A 20,444-nucleotide genomic window follows, 5' to 3' on the forward strand; every position below is an offset into this window, starting at 1 on the left:
GTCTGCTACTACATGTTTAGGTCTGCAGTGAGAAGGAGTAGAGCCCAGCACTAACTCGAGCTTAGGAAGTTCAAGCCAAGATTTTTGATTAAAATGCTGCGATTAAATTGAACCGCAGCAGCCTTACGTTCACAGCTTGCCAAGTGCTAGGACTCTCTGGTCCTTAGTCTAGTTTTAGATTTTGAGGGGCACCCCCTTCCTCCCATATGCGGTGCTTCTGTTTAAGAAGAGAGGAGTTTTTTTCTTTGTATTCCAAAAGCATATAGTTACTACTATTAAGCGGAACCTTCGGTGAATCTTGAATCCAGAACGGGGTGGCTCTGTGAGCGGTGCCAGCATCTGTCACACCGACATGCGAGGCGGGGGGGCTCTTCCTGCCCTGCGAACGAGGCTGCCTTCTTCCTCTGTTCTGTGCTTCCTCGGCCGCACGACCACGAGTTCACACTGCACGTTTTGGTTCTCAAACATTTTAGCGTTAACGTCTCTCTAGAGGTTGGTTTGTATTCATGCTGTCTGGAGTGAGAACTTGCTTATTTCATTCTCGGGGAAAGGAAGATTTTACAATGGAAATCGCTAGCAGTTGCCCAGGTTTACAGCTCTGAAGCCAGTTTCCGCCTTACTTATGTCTCCCAGCCATTGGGTTTCTGCACATGGATGTGACCGGTGCCCTTTTTATTCCTTTCAAGGTACCGGAAACTGGCACTGAAGTGGCATCCAGATAAAAACCCTGAGAATAAAGAAGAAGCAGAGAGAAAATTCAAACAAGTGGCTGAGGCGTATGAGGTGTTATCGGACGGTGAGCGCACCTACCCAGGGTTTGGCTCCTCCCCGGGGCTAGCAGAATGTGGATCTGGGCGGCCGAGGTGTGGGCACTGAGAATGGAAGTTGCTTCCTTTTCTTGTGAAGCTTCGACTCCTGATCCTGGCAGACACTTGATACAGTTACCCGTGAGTGCTGGGGAGCACCCTGGCTTCTAGCACTTTCTCTCAGGGTGGCTCTTTTAAACAGTACTGACACCCTGGTCTGAGGACTGACAGGACAGATTGAGGCACAGGAATCCGTCTGGGTCATTGCATGGCGGTGGCTGTGACCACTCTCCGTCGGTGGCGCCGTGACCGCTCATCTCCGTTGTCCTGCTTACACATACCTGGCCAGTGGGCTCGTGTGCTGGGTTTTACTGCTTGGAAAGACTTCCTTGGTGTCAGGAAACCAGGAACTGCGCACCCAGCTGAGTTAGACTTCAGAGCTCGGCCGCGCCTTCCCCGCCCCAGGGCTAGAGTGGTGGAGTGTTGAGGAAGTCAGCCTTGTATCTGTCAATACCTCTTCTATTGTAAAGGAAGTACCCGCTGTTTTATCCCAAGCCCAGAAGTTACCTTTGCACAGAAAGTTCCCGTTCTCCCTGCGCGCCCCCCCCCCCCCATGTTTATTTTTATTTGTTTATTTTGAGAGAGGGGATTGGGCGCCTGCATGAGCAGGGCAGGGGCGCAGAGACAAAATCTCAAACAGGGATAGAGAGGCTTGATCCCACGACCCTGGGATTACAACCTGAGCCAGATTCAAGAGTTGGACGCTCAACTAAGCCACCCAGATGCCCCTAGATCCCATTCTTCTTAGAACTTGGTTACCATCAACTGGCTTTAAGTGGTTTGCTCGTACACCCGTTTTCCCCATAACCTGTTTTTTTTCTTTCCAGTTTTATTTATTTGAGAGGGAGAGAGAATGCGCACACAAGTGAGTGAGGGGCAGGGAGAGAGACGGAGAGAGACTGTGGAACCTGGAGCGGGGCTCCAGCTCACCCGACCGGAGGCTTGAACTCACAAACCAGGAGATTATGACCTGAGCTGAAGTCGGATGCTTAACCGACTGAGCCACCCAGGCGCCCCCATAACTCCTGTTACTTTACCACACGGTTTGGTAGAACCTGATGGTTTGGGCGGAAAACCTGGTGTATCAAGAGGAAGTGACCTGTTTAAACAGGGCTGCAGTGTAGTTGTTTATTCTAGAAGGTAAATAAGAGGACAAGACAGTAGAGCATCCTCAGGCTTGGGCTGTTGTCCTTTCAAGGGCATGCATTCGGGTCGGCTCTTTCTCTGGCTCCGGTACCTCTATTTCCTGCCCCCACCAAGGCCCTGTCCTATTTTTTTGGGAGACTGTGCACTGGTAGAGTTGGAATAGTTTTAGAACTTGTGGTGTGATTTTTAAAAGTGTGTTTTATTTTATTTTTTATCTTCTAAAATTTACATCCAAGTTAGTTAGCATACAGTGCAACGATTTCAGGAGTAGATTCCTTAGTGCCCCTTCCCCATTTAGCTCACCCCCCCCACCCCCTCCAGTAACCCTCTGTTTGTTCTCCATATTTATGAGTCTCTTCTGTTCTGCCCCCTTTAGTGTGACTTTTATGTACGCATGAACACACACTGTGCACAGTAGCGTGGAAAAAATACCACTTTTTAGCTTAAAAAGTGATTACTACTTAATTTTTGGGAGCTTTTAGGGAGATGTACTTAGATTTTCCCTCTTTCCCTTTTTATTTAAAGTAATGGAGGCCTAACTCCTTAAAACTAATTGCGAAACCTTGAAAACTCACTGGTTCCTTGATGTACAACTTTGTAGAGGCTTTATTTGAACTTTGAGGGGAAAAGAACTTGGTCTTTCCTGACTCTCCTTTCTAATTTGTAGCTAAAAAACGAGACATCTATGACAAATACGGCAAAGAAGGATTAAATGGCGGAGGTGGAGGTATGTAAATGTTGATTTTTGTCTTGGCTTTTCAGTGAGCGGAGGAGGCCATCTGGCAACGAAGGGTCTAGACAAGGGGTCGGGTTTGTCCGTTTTCTTGGACAGGCTGTGTTTCCGGAAACACAGATGTGGCCTGGAAAGTGGGCTGACTTGTGGAGATGGGCTGCCTGGAAACCCTTGCGTTCGGCTACAAAGTGTATGCTAATCGTGGTACTTTCTGTAGATCCGGAATCCGTATAACCTACTAGAGTATTTTGTGAGTTCTTACTCCCGGATCAGTACCTGATATTTTGTCAGAAGACCTTAAAAACTCTTACCTGACCAAGCTGATGGTACTGGCAGACCTGACTGCCTGTGGTGGGCAGGCCTCACCTGGGGGCGTGTGTGTGATGAGAGGTCGTAGCAGGGACCTGCCCGCCGTCAGCACCACGGTCGGTGGCCTCTTCGAGAATAGCACTGCCTACCAAGCACACGCCCCACTTGAGGAGCGTGAACGAGTGTGCTTCTGTGCACGGTTTACACGATGGTCCGTCCGCACAGAAGATGAAGCCACGTTTCCTACGTACGGATGGCGGTTGCAGACATGGTGGGAAAGTGCTAGCACTACCCTGCTGCCGTGACCGTGACCATGACCGTGAGGGGTGGGAAGCCTCCCCCGGCTTGTCCCCGCCAGCCCCAGGTGGTCTCTGTTCAGGCACGGCTCTTGCTGCGAAGCAGAGCCCTAGGTGTAGGAGCCTTTGCCGTTTTTTCTTCGGGTCGTGGTGTAGAATCCTCTGTAGACAGAACTGTTGGCCTACTAAACGCAGGAATGCACCAACTAAATGCCGTGCTGTACCATCGTAGGTGGAGTCCACTTTGACCATCCGTTTGACTTTGGCTTCACATTCCGTAACCCAGATGACGTCTTCAGGGAATTTTTCGGTGGAAGGGACCCGTTTTCATTCGACTTCTTCGGTAAGTTCGCTGTTTGGTGGGTGTGTCTGTGACTGCGGCGGACTCACCTTTCCCGTTTCCACACGTGGCTCCCTGTTGCTCGCCTGTGTTGAAGCAGCGGAGGGGGTTCCCGAACCCCTTCCCTCCTCTCTGGAAGGTGATTCTGAATGAGTGCCTTGCACACGGAAGTAATAAAGGTGTTAACGCGCTCCTTTTCTTCCATACGGATAGTCCTAATTAACTTCCTTTTTCCCTCGTTCAGACGGTGGCCAGGATGCAGGTGCTGGGGGCTTGGCGGGTGGCGCTCTTTGCTGTTGAGCACTTGCTTCTGCGTGAATTTGCCCCGAGTTCTGGGTGGAGACACTGGGCATCGTAGCGGATGTTCAGAAGACCTTGGATCTCTCCACCTGTTTGTTTCTCTGATCGTGTGTGGCGCATTGTGACTGTTCAGTTCACGGTTTGTGAAAAAGAAGGACACCTCTAGGGCGATGCCCTGCAGATCTCCCGCCGGGAGGAGTTTTGGCCGCGGGAGACCGTGCTGTCCCAGCTGCTGTTGCGTTGCAGGACGGATTTTCCCTTCACCTGCACCTCGACGCGCTGAGTCCGATGCCGGCTGTTCGCACGTGGCTCGGATGCGGGCGGGGTGGGGAGCGGGCGCCGTCGGAGCTGCCCCGGGTGCTGGGGAACTTGGGTGGCCAGAGCTCCCCCGGTGCAGCCGCACCCATTTCTGTCTCGGCTCACGGTGGGGGAGACGTAGCCCGTGTTTCTGCCCTTTGTTGCCTGGAGCCTGTTGGAGAGTCCCAGCACCAGCTGCGACCCTCAGGAGGGACACAGCAAGACCGGTTCTGTCTGCAGATAGCGGGGGAGGAGCAGCGGACCCTTGCCCATCATAGGCCCAGAGAAGAGTAATTAATTTCCTGCCGTACCTGGTAGGTGTCTGGCCTTTTAAACGGCGTGGCCCTTCAGTTTATTTCCGATGGGGATTCACAGAGAGTTGCCTTGTTTTTTACTGTGGTGTGGCCCGATTTGAAGACCGTAGCTACGGAGGGAGGTGGGTAGGATGATACACATCAGCACATATTCCCTTTTTCATCCACACGCGTCGTGACGAAGGCTAAGCAGTGGGTGTCCCAGGTTGGGGGTGAAAAGGTGATTGTGGTCTTTTTGAAGACTTGCTTTGACATTGCTCCCGGAAACGTAAGAGAATTATCAGGAAGTCTCCTTATTAATAGACGAGATCTAACCTTATCTGTAGTGTCTGTTAATGGGCCTTCGTGTATGTAGGAAACGTCACTGTAAGAAAAACACCGAGGGTTCAATGATCTTTCCTGCGGTAAGATTACCTTTGTGTCTCATTACAGCCTTTAGCGAACTTCGCGTGTTGTTTTGGGGGGTGCCGGGTTGTGTTGGGTGAAATCCCGTGTTTGGATGGCGTGACTCTTCCGGTGGCCGAGTGAGGATCTCCTGCCATCGAGGGTTTCGGCCCCACTGCACATCGGCAGCGGGGACAGCAGCGCAGGCTGACCTCTCTGAGCCGGAGGCCAGGCATCTGCTACACGCGTGATACCTTCCAGGAGTTGTTTTGGCGGAAGGGTCCCTTAGGGATTGAATTGGAGCCAGATTTTGTTTTCATTAGGAAAATAGTCTGACGGGCCAGGCTTCCTCATTCAAAGTGATTTTCATTGGGCAGTTCTTTCTAGAGCAAAGAAGGTGTAGTGAGGATAATGAGATGTAAATGAGGAAGTAACATACAGTTTTTACCCACTGTAAGTTGGTTTTTGTGTGTGTGTGTGTGTGTGTGTGTGTGTGTGTGTGTGTTTAATTTTTTTTTATTTATTTTTTTAATTTCCGTCCAAATTAGCACATAGTGCAACAGTGATTTCAGGAGTAGATTACTTAATGCCTCTTGCCCGTTTAGTCCGTCCCCCTCCCACAACCCCTTCAGCAACCCTGTTTGTTCTCCATATTTAAGAGTCTCTTATGTATTGTCCCTCTTCCTGTTTTTATATTATGTTTGCTTCCCTTATGTTCATCTGTTCTGTGTCTTAAAGTCCTCATATGAGTGAAGTCATATGATGTTTGTCTTTCTCTGACTGATTTCGCTCAGTATAATACCCTCCAGTTCCATCCATGTTATTGCAATTGGCAAGATTTCATTCTATCTCATTGCCAAGTCATATTTCATTGTATGTATAAACCACATCTTCTTTACCTATTCATCCGTCGATGGACATTTGGGCTCTTTCCATAGTATGGCTATTGTCGATAGTGCTGCTATAAACATGGGGGTGCATGTGTCCCTTCGAAACACCACCTGTATCCCGTGGATAAACGCCTAGTAGTGCCATTGCTGGGTCGTAGGGAAGTTCTATTTTTAGTTTTTTGAGGAACCTCCCTACTGTTTTCCAGAGTGGCTGCACCAGCTTGCCTTCCCACTGGCTGTAAGTTGTTTATACCCGATGTTCACACCGTCTAAATTGTGAGACATGTGTATGTATAGAAAGTTTTATGTGCATGTGTATTTTCACTGAACTTGTGGACACAAAGCACATTTTGGTGGGAATTTCTTCTTTTGGACTCAGTCCTGTTTAAGAGATAACTAGTCTTACTGTGATTCTAGACTCTTGGGCCCTCTGTTTTAGACACCAAGATGTTCAAATTTAACGGTAGGCATTTCCTGTACATTTTCCACGATTTGTGTGTCAGTGATGCTTCTTCAATCTGTTCTCATAGGTGTTCTAGGTGACTTCCATTTTCAGGCGCTAAGGATTTGCACACAGGAACAGAAACTTCTCCACGGCTGCTACATAGTACGAAGTAACGGTACAGCCTGCTGGCGGTACGTGTAGCCTAGATCCGAATGTAGGGCTGGGGGTTTCTGCCGTAGCAGTGGTTCAGTTGATGTTAAGCAGCGGCCCCAACCCACTTACCCAGGGCTGTCGTGACGTCCGTTGGTCGTAGCATGTAATTTTTTAGTCCTGATTTTTCACCCGGTTCTTTTTCCTCTCCTGTTCTGCCTTCTGAGAAGAGTAGCTCAGAATCAGACGTGTGTGTCTCACGCGAGTATCAGTGCATCAAATTCCATGTCTGACAGGCTCCCTAAACGAAAGGGGACAAGAGCTCAAAGAACCAGAGACCCATGGAAAAGTGTGAGGTGTGAAGGGTATCGGACAGACCGCAAGCAGTCCTGTGCCCACGGACCGGCCAGCGACGGTCGTCATGTTATGGCAGAGGGCTGAGGCCTGGGCCTGGCGGACGGAGTCCCCGTGACAGCAGCCGCCCCCCACGGGAGCGCCCCCACCCCAAGACCCAGGGGACCAGCCGTACCTTCGCGGGCAGCTCAATGTGTTCACGTCCTTCCCCGAGGGCCGAGCTCTGTCCGAATGTAAATTGGAAGGGATGGCCTGAATTTGAGTGAGGGGGAGCTGGTGGTGGTTTATTATCACAGAACACCATTACTCGGCATTCTCAGGTGGACAGCTAGATGCCGTTGGTGTCATTTAGTCCTCAGAGCCCTGGCCCGAGTAGGTTTGGAGGAAACGTCTGGGTGTAACTCGACATCTTATGGGCTCGTTTTCTTACGTTGGAAAGCCAAAGCCGCCTAAAACCATTTCCAGAGAGCCTTTTCCTTCACCGTGGCGCCAGTCTCTTAAGCCCCATGAAAGAAAAAACGGGTGTAGCGGTGGAAGGAGGAGACCAGACAGCCGGCGGCTCGGGGGTGTGGGCTCGTGGAGGGGCGGGGTGGGCTCGCCCCGGGGAGGGCGAGGGCGTCGTGGAAGGGAGCGGACCCACTTGCCCCGGGGAGGGCGACAGCTGACGGTCCCGAACCGGGGCCGGACTGAGCATCGTGAGCCCTCGTCTTGCTCCCCAGGGCTCGAGGAGGTGGCGAGCGAGGAGCTGGAGCCCGGGTTTGAGGACTCGGCGGAAGACGCCCCGAGCGAAGAGGACAGCGAGGTGTCGGATGTGATCTGTAGCGAGGAGCTCGATGTCTGTAGCGACGACGAGCCCAGTGAGGGCCGTAGCTGGGGCTGGGGCGAGCTCCTGAGCGAGGAGCTCGAGTCCGCCTCCAGTGAGGATGAGGCTAGTCCGTGGGACGTGGAGGAGCTCAGCGAGGAGAGTGAGGAGCTGCCGAGCGAGGACGGAGGGCCAGAGCCGGAGGCACTGCCTGTGCGGCCGTGAGCGGGGGCCGCGCTCGCTCACGGGGCTTGGCTCACAGGACGTGTGTCTGCAATAAAATGTGTCTGCATTACTGGTGCCTGAGCTGGTCCTCGGTCGGGGAGTGGCGGCCCCCGGGAGTAGTGAGGGAAACCAGACGAGGTGGGGCCCTAGGAGCCGTAGAGTGGCTCTCCCCGGCGTCCTGTCACTCAGAGTCGGAAGCCAGCATTCCGGCCCACTGGGCCCTGGGAGGGCCAGAACGACTCCATAGGCCTGGGGGGTGAAGACAGGAACTGACACCCTGGGTCCCGGAGGCCGAAGTTGAGGCCGGTCCCGGGAGGGAGCCCGCCTTCCAGGCCTCCGTGCGGCTTCTGGTGGCCTCACATGGTCCTCGCACGTAGGTGGCTGCCCCTGTGTCTCCACATCCCGCCCCCTCTGTGGGTCTGTGTCCGTCCATATTTCCCCCCATGGGGACACTAGCGACACTGGATTTGGACCCACCTTGATGAGCTCAACCTAAGTGCATCGTCGGCAGAGACCCTGTTTGTGAATAAGGTCTCGCTCGCTCACGGGGCCTGGGGCTTAGGGATCCCACATCGTTTGGGGGGCCACAGTCCAACCTGTGGCATACTCTTCCCTAAAGAAGAGTTGTCTGTGGGTTCAGAAGCAGGAAATCTCGGAAGGGGAAAGAAGGGGAAGTTTGCCGTGAGACGTGCTAGGAGAGAGCAGAACTCAGGTGCGCAGGCGGGAGAGGAGCAGGTGCTTCCGTGTTCACATGGGATGAGATTTCACACTTGGCATCCCTGGGCACGCATGATGGGGAAGGAATACAGGGAATGAGACTCAAAAATCCACATAAGTGCGTCACGTGTTAGACAGGTTTTCAGCGATACTGAGAGGCCTTTTCCAAACCCCAACCAGCCCATGGTCCTGCATGAGCGGGGGGATCGAGGAGTATTGCTGCCCCCGGGCCCCTCCTCGTATCTCTTGGTGGGGAGGGAGAGTGCTTTGGGCAGGATTTCCTGGAGAATGGAATGCAAGCTGTCGGCTGTTGTTCTGTGCGTGCGTGCGTAGCGGACAACTCTCGCTCTTGGGATGTGGAGCTGGCATTCGGAAGTAGTTGACTTCGATGTAAAACTCTGCCGGCAAGTGAGGGGGTGGGCGCCGGGCTAGCCGTCCTCGGCTCCTCGGCGTCTCCTTTCTTTGGTGCGCGCTTAGTGGTTTCAAGACGGCTGATGCGCTGACTCCCTCCCCTCCCTCACCCATGCCCCCTAGGAGGGAGGAGGAAATGGCTTCTGGAAAAGGTCATCCTGGGACCTGTTTCCTGGGTCAGGAGCACAGCGGCGCCGGCCGCCCCACGGCGGGCGTGGAGGCCTGTAATGAGATTCTGCACGCCGGGTTTGAATCGCGTGGTCAGCCAGGTCCTCTGTGTGTGGCGTTATTTTCCAAGGGAGGCCAGCGCCTGCACTCGAGTTGGTTCTTAAGCTTTTAATTTAGTTTCTGGGCCTCGCTCGGGTCAGTTTCCAGAGTCCTTGGAGGTTTTGCTTATCGTGTGTTCCGTGTGGAATGTTGGGTTCTGCGGTCAAGGGAACCAGTTCTTCCTGGGAAGCTGGAGAAAGACGCTCTGGGGCCCCAGGTCCGGGCAGAGGGCAGAGGTCCGTCCTCTTCCTCACGTGTGTCGGGAGGTGGGACGGGCATGGCCGTCTGAGGGAGTAAGACAGCAGAAGAGCATCACTCCCGTAGGAGGGGGGCAGAAAGGACGCCTGCGGGACCAGACGCGCTGCTGTCCCCCTCGTACCTCCCTTCTGAAGCGGGGAGTCCACATTCTCACGGAGCCCCAAGCCTGTGTATTGGGGTCTAAAATGAGATGACTTCGGTCCAGGGTGTGTAGTCTGGATCCCTGACTTGGATAGAGCCTTGCAACTCTTAGAAAATACAGTGCCCCAGCCACACCTGGGATGTAACTGGAAATTCTGTTGCGTAACAGAATGATTACACGGAAAGTGGAAGAGTATGGCGTCCATTCGTCCGGTGAATACACGCCCCCTGTTCAGTGCCAGGCCGCCCCCCCGGGTGCCGAGCAAGCAGCGGGGAGGCGCCCCGCACCCGTTCTCCCGAGGGCCCCGTGCAGCGCGGCGGCGTGGCTTGGGTGTCTGTTCCCATTTCGCTTAGTTGCAGATTCCTTAGAAATGTGTTGCTTTGTACTTCAGAATCTGCGAAAAACGACGTTTACAGGTTTTTGAGTTGTAGGAAAGGAGAGTTTTAATTTTAGTTCGTGTCGTTGGGATTGGCTGGGTGACCTCTTACAAGTCCCTGTCTGGGTCACTTGGACTTAGGATGCAACTATAGTTTAGAGTAGATGTTTTTGTTTTCTTTTTTAAATTTTGTTTATTTTTCAGAGGGAGCAAGCAGGGGAGGGGTAGAGAGAGAAGGAGACAGAATCCCAAGCAGGCCCTGTGCTGTGAACCCAGAGCCCGACTTGGGGCTTGAACCCCATGAATTGTGTGATCATGACCTGAGTCAAAATTAAGCGCCAGATGCTTAACTGACTGAGCCACCCAGGCGCCTCTAGAGCAGATAGATTTTTCTTTAAAAAAGAAAAAAAAATTTAAGGTCATCTCTTTATTTTGGGGGGGGGGGGGAGAGCGTGCGTGAGCTTGCACAAGCAGGGGAGGGGCAGAGAGAAGGAGAGTCAGAATCCCCAGCGGGCTCCACGCCATGAGCGCAGAGCCCGATGAAGGGCTCGAACTCAGACTGAGATCGTGACCTGAGCTGACCAGCTGTGCCACCCAGGCGCCCCGAGTAGATGGTTTTCCTTGTTTGAAATGCCCATTATCTTTTTTAGGTTTTGTTTTGCTCTCCCCCCCCCCCCCCAAGTTTTTCTGTGTGCCTGGGGAATCAATAGTGTGAGGCCGCGTGGAAAGGAGCGGCTGGTACCTTAAGTCGTTAGTAGTGCAGGCCTCCTCTTGCTTGGGTTTTGTGCTGCTGGAAGCACTCGCTTCAGGATGGCGGGGTAAGAGCGGCGTGGGGGCGCCCTGGTGGCTCAGTCGGTTGAGCGTCCGGCTTCGGCTCAGGTCACGATCATGCGGTTCGTGGGTTCCGGCCCCACGTCGGGCCCTGTGCTCACAGCTCGGAGCCTGGAGCCTGTTTTGGATTCTGTGGTCTCCCTCTCTCTCTGACCCTGCTCTGTTCATGCTCTGTCTCTCTCTGTCTCAAAAATAAAATTAAAAAAAAAAAAAAAAAAAAAAAAGAGCCGTGTTAATCATGATGTTCTTCGATTTTTGTTCCTGTGCTGGTGTTCGTGGCGTCAAAGGATTTATTTGATTTGTCTCTCCAAATAGGTTTTGTGGTTATCTATCAGATACTGAATCTTGGTAAAACTTAAGAAAAGCGGATGGCCTTAAATCTCTGCCACACTTGTTTCCTTAAGGCTTTTTCTCCGTATCCATGCGTGTGAATGTTTCCTCGGTGTTTGTGTGTTTGTGCATGCACACAGGTATTTTTCCTGCGCTTACACGTGGAAGCAGGCGTCGTGTTGAAGAACGAACACACGTAAGCGTTCCTGTGTGCGTGCGTGTCAGCACTGGTTACGGGTTCCTGTGTGCGTGCTTGCATTTGGCACGTGTTGTATGTGTGCGTGTAAACCTTTTTCTGTACACCAGCACACAGACATTTGTTATGTGTTCACGTGTGCATGCGTGTAAACGTTTGTTATGTGTTTATGCGTGTGAACGTTTGCTTATATGTGTTTGGTGCTAAATTTTTCCACAAAGTTCACTTAAGTGTACTTCTTGGCCTAAGTTTGACCTCGTGACTTTGTCATTGACCGGTATCTTGCTAATGCCGCTGACCTCTTCGTGGATTTGGTTTTGTATTTCTGAGACACTGGTGAGGTCTTGTGAGGTTGAGAAGGGGTGTTTGATGCACATCCGGGGCCCCCGGCGCCTAGAGTCCCGGCACGGCGGGGTAGGTCACACCTCGGACCTGCATCCGTCTCACGTGGTATTTAGGTCTCACCTGCCTGAAGGTAGCTGTAGAATGATCGGAAATACAAGTTGCATTGTCTGAAAACCTGCGTGAGAGCCGGTCGGGTCTCTGTTGATGTATTTGTTTCTGACCGTTGGTCCATCTCTGAGGGATTGACTTGTAGCGTAAGGAGTTGGCTCACTTGATTACGGAGACCGGCAAGTTCAGGGTTTGCACGGCTGCCGTCTGAGCCAGAATCCAGAGACCGGCAGGCTGCAAGAGTCAGCGTTCGGTTGAACCCCCCTCCGGCCGGGGGATTCTCCTACCTGGGGGAGGGGGGCTCTTGGTTCCCTCAAGCCCTTCCACAGACGGATTGAGGCCCCTACACACGGGGGAGGCCAGTACGTTTGCTCGGTCTACCGATCTAAATGTTTTAATCCAGAAGCACCCGTAGAGACGCAGCCGGAATACTGCTCGACCGAACTCCTGAGCCCCCTGTGGCCCCTTCACGCCACATGTCAAGTTAACCCCACAAGCCCGCCCTCCGTCCCCTCGATGCCCGTGCTCGTCTTAGTAAGTCACGGCCCTTAATCTCCAAATAGAGACCGCAGCACGGTCGTGACTCTGCCCGACAGCATCCTGGCTCTCCCGAGCGTCCCTGAAGACGAGCCGCCCCCGGCCAGGGCGATGGGATCCTCAAACACGGGGACGGGAGCGGGCGTCTTCCCCAGCCTGGTGAGGGTGCGTAAGAGAGGCCAGGAAGGGGGGGGATGTTGGCTCGCGTAAGAAGATGCGGGCTCGGGCCTCCGGGACACGGTAAGGAGGTCCCGGCAGTCGGCGTGCGTTCGGAGCTGGGCTCCGGGAGTCCGCCGGCCCCGGCACGGCTTGGAACTACCAGGTCCACTCGGGTAGAGGTGTTTTGATAAATGGCGGTGGTGAAAATGTATTTCCTCTTTGGGACTCGCCACGTCGGGTGCCTTCTCGCTTGCTCGACGGAGAGAAGGCAGAAGAGAACCCGGACAGCATAGGCAGCACGTGAGTCCAGCCCGCCGTGGGGCCGGTAAGGCTTCCCGTCGGCGGTCGGCTGCCAGCAGCTGGGTGGTGCGGGCCTCCCAAGTTCTGCTCGGACCCCGTGTGCGTGGCCAGGGGGCGACGTCCCTCCCCCGCGTGTCCTCAGCGTGGGGGCTGCTGGGGCCCGTGTGCCCACGGGCAGAAGGCACAACAGGCCTCCGTGTTTCCTTATGTTAAGTTTCCGAGTCGCGGTGTGTTTCCAGAATGTGAATGTAACGTTTATCCCTTTTAATCTCAAAGGAGTGATGAATTTGGGAAGTATCAGTGCGGCAAAAGGGGGGAGGCAATCCACATTTGTCTCACCACCAAGACGATTGAAAACCCACCGTTAACGTTTGTCACGTGTTTAAGTTGTAACTTGTTACTTGTCTACCTTTTCCTGAGGCCTGAACTTGATGGTCACTTAAATGTGCGTCTAAAATGCTGTTTACTTCTTCCACCTGGGGAAAATCTGGTTATTTTCAGTTTTCAGCGTGTCATCGATGCTTTGAATTCTCTTCGTGCAGTGGGGTATTTCCGTACTCGAGGGGAGTGATTTCCCCGAAGCGGAGTCACTGCTTTGAACAGTTTTAAAACAGCGTATTGAGTTTGGGGGCCAAAGATTTCAAAGGGTCACGAAACAGACTCCTGAACTACTTTTTGAAAACGTACAGACCGGTCACAGCCAGTGGTGAGAAATCTTTGTAAAGGTCTGTCCAGTCTCACAGTGGCAGCTTTTAACAGCGTAAGCATGATGTTAAGAGAACCCCCGAGAGTGTGTGTTTTCTGGTGTCACCGCGACGGTTGTGACTGAGGCTTTTCGTTTTGAGGGTGAAACTTCTGTTAAGTTTAATATTTGAAATCGTGTTAACAGTTCAGTGACTAGAACGACGACCCGAATTAAAGAAACGCGTCTTGGCTGAGCAAGATGAGAGTTTCTAAAAACCCAAGAAAAAGTAAACTGAAAAGCCACCGGCCTGGCTCACACTCCTAAGCCAGCTTTTGAAGTAGCTTCTGAGGAATAGGGTTTTCTAATCCAGGGCTTCTTTTCGTTCAGGGCGCGAGCCCGGAGCCCACGCACGTCCTCGGTGGCGGTGGAGCCTCACCGCAGCTGGCTGCCCGGAGAACCTCAGGAGGCCGCAGCCGAGCTGGGCTTTAGGCAGCGGGGGACTCGGGGCAGGTGCGGGCTTGGCGTGTCGGGGAGGCCAACTTGCTTAGAGCGTCGTCCGGGGCGTCAGAGCCTCACGCGGCTCAGGTGAAAACCGTTCTTAGTGTGGTTACTTCTTAGGGGAGAGTGAGAATTTCCGCACCGTGAGTTGAAATTGCATTCGTGAGGTTTCTGTTTCTCCGTGTGGGGGTTGACCCCAGGGACCTCTGACAGGAGATGTGGCACCGTGGGTGTGTAGGTCGTGGGGTTAAGGGAAGGAGGGACCCGTAAATCGGTCGCTTGGGTTTTATTTGATAGGATGAACCTCCTGAGAAGTTCACAGTATGTTACTAGTCTTAGACTTCGTGATTCACTTCCATTTGTGCTTCTGATGGGCTGACTGTACGCCCAGCCCCGTTTATAGAGTAGGTTTTAAGGGATTTCCTTAAACTTAACTTTGTAGAGGGTAGCGCTGGCCGTGCAGTGTGGGAGCGAAGTTCCGACAGGACAGTTCCGGGGGGCCTGCCAACAACAAGCACTTGGGATCTGTTACCGTGTCTCTGCACGGGGATGCACACGGGCTCTCCTTCTTCCTCTGGTGCCTCCTTTCTAGATCTTTCAGGAAGGCACCGGTAACGAGTTTCTCCAGATATTTCCTTCTGGCCCATCTTAATATATGCAGCATTAGATAAAGCAGGCCAGCCGATTCGCGCCGAGCAGCTCCGGTCTCGAGGCCGAGTCTGTGCGTGTGCCGTCTCCTTGCCCCTGTTCCGAGCTGGCTTCAAGCTGCCCCGGCCGTGCCGAGCCCTTCACGATCGCTCACGGCCCTTCGCCCCATCTTTTCAGACCGTGGACAGGGTTGACCTTGGCGTGCTGCGTCCCCCGGGTCACGTTTGTTTGTGAACTTGAGTTGGATTGTGGATCCCCATCTGTGTTTGGGGCCAGTGCTCGCTGTGTGTTTACTTGTCATATTGACTGTCCTTTCCCTTCCAGTGTATGAATCTCCCTGCTCTGGTCACTCTTGCCCGGTTGTAAAAAAAAAAAAAAAAAATAAATAAATAAAAATAAATAAATAAATAGATAAATAAATAAAATAAAATAAAATGGCATCCTGATTCTTTTTTGTTTTTGAAAAATTTTTCATGTTTATTTTTGAGAGAGAGAGAGAGACAACGTGCAAGTGGGAGGGGCAGGGAGAGGGAGAGGGAGAGAAAGAGAACGAGTGGGGGAGGGGCAGAGAGAGAGGGAGACACAGAATCCCAAGCAGGCTCTAGGCTCTGAGCTGTCAGCCCAGACAGAGCCCGATGTGGGGCTTGAACTCTTGAACCGCGAGATCGTGTGACCTGAGCCGAAGTTGGACCAACTAAGCCACCCAGGCGCCACCTACACCATACGGATTCTGTAGTAGTGGGGTTGTAATGCGTTACTTTTCTTTTTCTCCAGGATGCATTTTTTCTTTTTTTTTCCTTAACGTTTATTTATTTACTTTTGAGAGAGAGCACAAAGCGGGGGAGAGACAGAGAGAGAGGAAAGTTTGTATTCCTATGTTTTTGGTAAGTGCTCATTGACTGAACCAAAAATAAATGGACTGTTCTTATTTTCAGGAGCATTTTGGTATCTTTAAGAGCAATACGTTTTTTATTGTATTAGTAGTTTTCTCGTAAAGTGCATTATTCAAGTTTGACTTTGACTAATCCTTTCTTAAATTTTTTTGAGACGTCAGGCTTACAGAAAAGTAAATGGAATTCTTAAACACTGTGGCCCAGAATCAGGAGCTGTTACGTTTTTGCCTCACTTGATGTAACAGTCTCTGTGTGTTATGTGAATGTGAGAATAATCGGTTTTTGTTTCTGTCTCTGGATTACGTTGGGGGAGGCAGCCCAGGCTGTGTGGAGTGCAGCTCCCTGCGTGCGGAGCCGTGTTTCCCTTTCAGGTGGCGGCAGCGGGGACAGAGCCTCGCGGCTCTCGCTCGGAGGCTGTTAAAACCTCTCCCCGTCGGAGTTTGAAGCGCGCATCAGTGGTCCCGAATTTTGTATTTGTACATACGGGGATTGCGTCAGCAGTCAGTTATTTCCTAATGGATTGTAGCTTTAGTTGAGTTCAACGAGTCCGTAAAGCTGCCGGTTTATTGGACGAACTTTGGTTGCTCTGCAGACGAGCTGTGTTAAAACTTCTCGTGGAGGTTTTTCTTCTGCGGCAATAATGTGTTCTAGGGCATTAAACCGTTTCCCCCCATTGCAGCTCTCTCTCCCATGGAAAAATAAAACGCGACTATGTTTGTTTTTAGAAGACCCGTTTGAGGACTTTTTTGGGAGTCGAAGAGGCCCCCGTGGAAGCAGGAACCAAGGCACAGGGTCGTTTTTCTCTGCCTTCAGTGGATTTCCGTCATTTGGAGGAGGGTTTTCTTCCTTGGATACAGGTATTAAGTTTTAGATCCGATTTCTGATATCTGAACAGACATTAATGCTGATAAACGCTTTCAGTCAATGCAGTTGTGTTTTTTTTTTGTTTAGTATTTAGGTTTGAGAGAGCAGGCACGAGTGGGGGAGGGGCAGAGAGAGAGAGAGAGAGAGAGAGAGAGAGAGAGAGAGAGAGGACAGAGGAGCCAAGGCAGGCTGGCTCAAACTCAACGAGGTCATGACTTGAGCTGAATATGGTCACTCAACTGACTGAGCCTCCCAGGTGCCCCCGAAAACCCACTTCTGATCTTACTATTACAGATCAATGTCTATTTATTTATTTAACTTTTTTTCATGTTTGTTTGTTTTGAGAGCGGAAAGAGCAGAGTGAGAGGGAGAAAGAATCCCAAGCAGGCTCTACACTGTCAGTGCAGAACCCGATGTGGGGCTCGAACCTAAGAACTGTGAGATCATGACCTGAGCTGAGATCAAGTGCCTCTAAAGGTCAACATTTAATGAAACTCCTGGTTAAAACGAGTTACTTGATTTGAGTAAATAACTGAAAAAACCCACTAAGACAAACTGCCTGATCCTTTTTTTGTCTAACCTCCTTGGCAGCTGTAAAAACAATAGGGATGATCGTAGAAGAGTCCGGGTTGATGGGATCAGAAGGTGGAGGAGGGGAGGTGTTAACACAGCCTCCCCCCCCCCCCCCCCCCCCCGCGTCTGCAAGTGACCATGGCTCAGGGGGGGTCCACTAGGGGCTGAGTTGTGGGATTGCTCTGCCACACACGGTGGCCAAGGGGCCATTTTAAGGCAGCACATCAGGGGCGCCTGGCCGGCTCAGTCAGAGGAGCGTGAGATTCTTGATCTCCGTGGTTGTGAGTTCGAGCCCCGTGTTGGGTGTAGAGATTACTTAGAAAAATGAAATCTTAACAACAAATAAAGGCAGCCCATCAATCTGAGCACACCTGCTTAGGTGTGCTCACTTCGTCCGATGGGTTCCTCAGACTTGCATTAAACCCGTACTGAACATGCTGTTTTCTGGCAGGATTTACTTCCTTCGGGTCGGCAGGTCACGGGGGCCTCACTTCCTTCTCGTCCACGGCGTTTGGTGGCAGCGGGATGGGCAGCTTCAAATCTATATCCACTTCTACAAAAATGGTGAACGGCAGAAAAATCACTACAAAGAGGTATGGTGTTCGTCTCTCTTTCAAATGAGTAGGTGTAACCTTTGATGGGTTCCACATTTCCTGTTGACCACCTCCCCCAGTAGCTTGACATACAGGGTGTCTGTTAAATTTGGCACCATTGGGATCTTTTAATGTCCAAATTAGAGCTTTTGCTTTTAAACCTCTGCTGAATGATACGTATCAGAAATAACGCTCACTTAGGGGCACACTTGACACGTGTGATGACGTCACAGTTCACGCGTAGTGAGTTTTGTTGGCGACATTTGCCATTTTGATGGCTAGTGTCTGTGCGTGTGTTCAGCGTTCGGCCATGTGTGCCTGAGACAACTTTTACCTCAGCGTAAACGTGTCTTCTGTCTTCGGGAGGGACTGTCGTCAGTAGGTTGCCTTCCGCTGCTGTGTTTTTAACCCTCCGCGCAAGCGATTTCACGTATGTCAGCGGGCACGATGTGTTTTCAAAATACGCAGATACGTTCACATGCGTTTACATTAAAAACAGGTTTTGGGGCGCCTGGGTGGCGCAGTCGGTTAAGTGTCCGACTTCAGCCAGGTCACGATCTCGCGGTCCGGGAGTTCGAGCCCCGCGTCAGGCTCTGGGCTGATGGCTCGGAGCCTGGAGCCTGTTTCCGATTCTGTGTCTCCCTCTCTCTCTGCCCCTCCCCCATTCATGCTCTGTCTCTCTCTGTCCCAAAAATAAAATAAAAACGTTGAAAAAAAGGAAAAAAAAACTTAAAAAAAAAACCAAACAAACAGGTTCTGAGTGCGTTTTCTCTTTCAGAATTGTCGAGAATGGCGAGGAAAGAGTAGAAGTTGAAGAGAACGGCCAGTTAAAGTCCTTAACGATAAATGGTAAGGAGCAGCTGCTGCGCTTGGATAACAAGTAACACCCGACGCTCGCGCCGCGTAACAGAAAGTAACAGACACGTAACTGTAACAACCGTAACGAACCATATCGGGCGCCGGTGAGGAGTAACAGAAACATTGTTTTTGAAGATTTCACACGAACTCGACTCTCAGTATAACTGTACCTAATCTAAAGTATTTATACACAGCTCATCGGAGCCCTATTTGTCATAGACTCTTGAGTTTATTGTTGGGACCACATAATAGGACCACTGGGTTTTTGTTTCGTTTTGTTTTTTGTTTTTGTTTTTGCCTTTTTTTTTTTTTTTTGTCTTTAAAATTGTTGTAAATCTCTGTATGCACTTTGCTTTCTTATTAAACGTGATCCAAGGTGGCCGTGACCCTTTCGTACACTAACACCAGCACGGACCTGCTTTTCCATCGTGTTTGAAACGTGAGCCAAGTAGAGTCAGCCTGCTGTGAAGTTAACATTGCCAGGATGAATCTTCCCCCCAAAAAATAATTTCAGTCTTTTTCAGTATTTAGTAGTGAGAGATATTAATGCATTAATGGTAATACATTTCTCGTTTAATATAAATTGAGGATGTTTTTCTAGTGCATGAATGCTGGCAACTTAGTAAGTTTTGACAATTGTTTAAATATGTAATGTTAAGCTTAGGTTTAAAAAAGTAAAGCTGGTAACTGGGTCTCTTTGTCATTTGCTTAAAAAAAAAAATAAATGCGAATGTGTTTGGTGCATTCTTTCCTGAGTGGGGCTACAGTCTTCTTGTGTCTGCGTATGATTTTGTGCCTGGGCTCGCGGGGCCGCTTCGTTACCGTTTCCTTCTGTTCGTGAAGGTGGGTGCTGATCTTCCGTTCCATGTGTTCCTTTCCCTCAGCATATTTGGAGAGTGTACGAAGAGTCTCCTATTTACGTTCTAGAATGATTAGCAGCGTATTGACACTTCCCGTGTGGTAACAGTTTTACAGAGAAGAAAGAAACAGCTGTGCAGCTCTTCATTCCTAGTAGGTTCTAGTTTTCTAGGGTACGTTTGATGCGAGATCACTTGAAGATGTGATATGTACGGCAAAGTCTTGCAGTGACAGAGATGTGGGCAAAACTAAAGGCCTTTTTTTGTTTCTCAAGGTGTAAAATCTGTTACAGTCACCGTTAAGAACTAGAATTCCAGCCACAGGAATGTCAAACTAGACTCAGGTTGCATTTGAATGACCCCACTCGGCTTTGTTTCGGATGAGCGGCCGGGTCCTGCCTGAAGGAGAGGAGGACCCAAGGTGCTTACTCCCTGACGGACACATCGGCCTCTGTGCAGGCCCGGTTGGAAGGCATCGGGAACTTTACAAAATCAAGTGTGTCTTTATTGAAAACAAGGGATATTTTAGAAAATCTCATAGAGACCGTTTAAAAAAGCAAAGCACTGCAGAATTCATTGCGAGTATGAGAAGACCGCTGAACCGAGGGAAAACTGTGACAGACGCCGACGTGTGTTGTCCTGAGGCCTCCGTGCCTCTGGAGAAGAGCGGCGTGGAGGGAGGTCACCGGAAAGGGCTTTGCCGGATGCGGTTTCACGAGCTGGGATTCTGATGCTGGAAAGCCTGCTCGCGTTTATGCTGTTGGGATAGACGGTTTCTCTGTTCCTGGGGAACTGTGGTGAACACCTGGAACTAAACAGACGTGGAATTTTACGGTCGGGGACGGTGGGCGGGTGAACCTCTTGATAGAGCAGGTCGGCGGCCCCCCGAGGACACCGGGTGCTGACGGCGGGTCCCGGGTCAAGCAGTACGAGGTGGCGCTTCGGGGAGGCGCTGCACTAGAGCTGTGGTCTTAACGTTCTTGAAGCCGGTAGAGCGGTGGGTGCTGCCGAGTGCGCTTCCCGCCTTAAACCGTTTCTTCTCCTCGAATGGCACACGCGGAAGGTGTCTGACTCCCAGAGTCTTTCTGCTGAGGTTTCTTGGTGGAGGGCATCCCGGTCAAGTGTCCACTCTCGAGTTGGCATTTGA

At 51.3% G+C, this 20,444-nt stretch overlaps 1 protein-coding gene across 5 annotated transcripts in view; it reads left to right on the plus strand.

Annotated features, from left to right (window-relative positions):
• Window positions 1-20,444, plus strand: part of DNAJB6 (DnaJ heat shock protein family (Hsp40) member B6) — a 67,871-nt gene that overhangs the window by 25,874 nt on the left and 21,553 nt on the right. For 2 of the 5 annotated variants that reach the window (XM_047835438.1, XM_047835448.1), the window contains exons 3-8: window positions 687-796; window positions 2,680-2,739; window positions 3,583-3,693; window positions 16,278-16,409; window positions 17,441-17,582; window positions 18,361-18,431. In XM_047835438.1, the coding sequence (XP_047691394.1) occupies window positions 687-796; window positions 2,680-2,739; window positions 3,583-3,693; window positions 16,278-16,409; window positions 17,441-17,582; window positions 18,361-18,431 (626 nt within the window). Of the gene's footprint in view, window positions 1-686; window positions 797-2,679; window positions 2,740-3,582; window positions 3,694-16,277; window positions 16,410-17,440; window positions 17,583-18,360; window positions 19,196-20,444 lie in introns of those variants that run through there. The other 3 variants (XM_047835455.1, XM_047835464.1, XM_047835470.1) reach the window with 3 other exon arrangements.

The sequence above is a fragment of the Prionailurus viverrinus genome, chromosome A2 (assembly GCF_022837055.1).
Source record: "Prionailurus viverrinus isolate Anna chromosome A2, UM_Priviv_1.0, whole genome shotgun sequence".
Classification (NCBI taxonomy): Eukaryota; Metazoa; Chordata; class Mammalia; order Carnivora; family Felidae; genus Prionailurus; species Prionailurus viverrinus.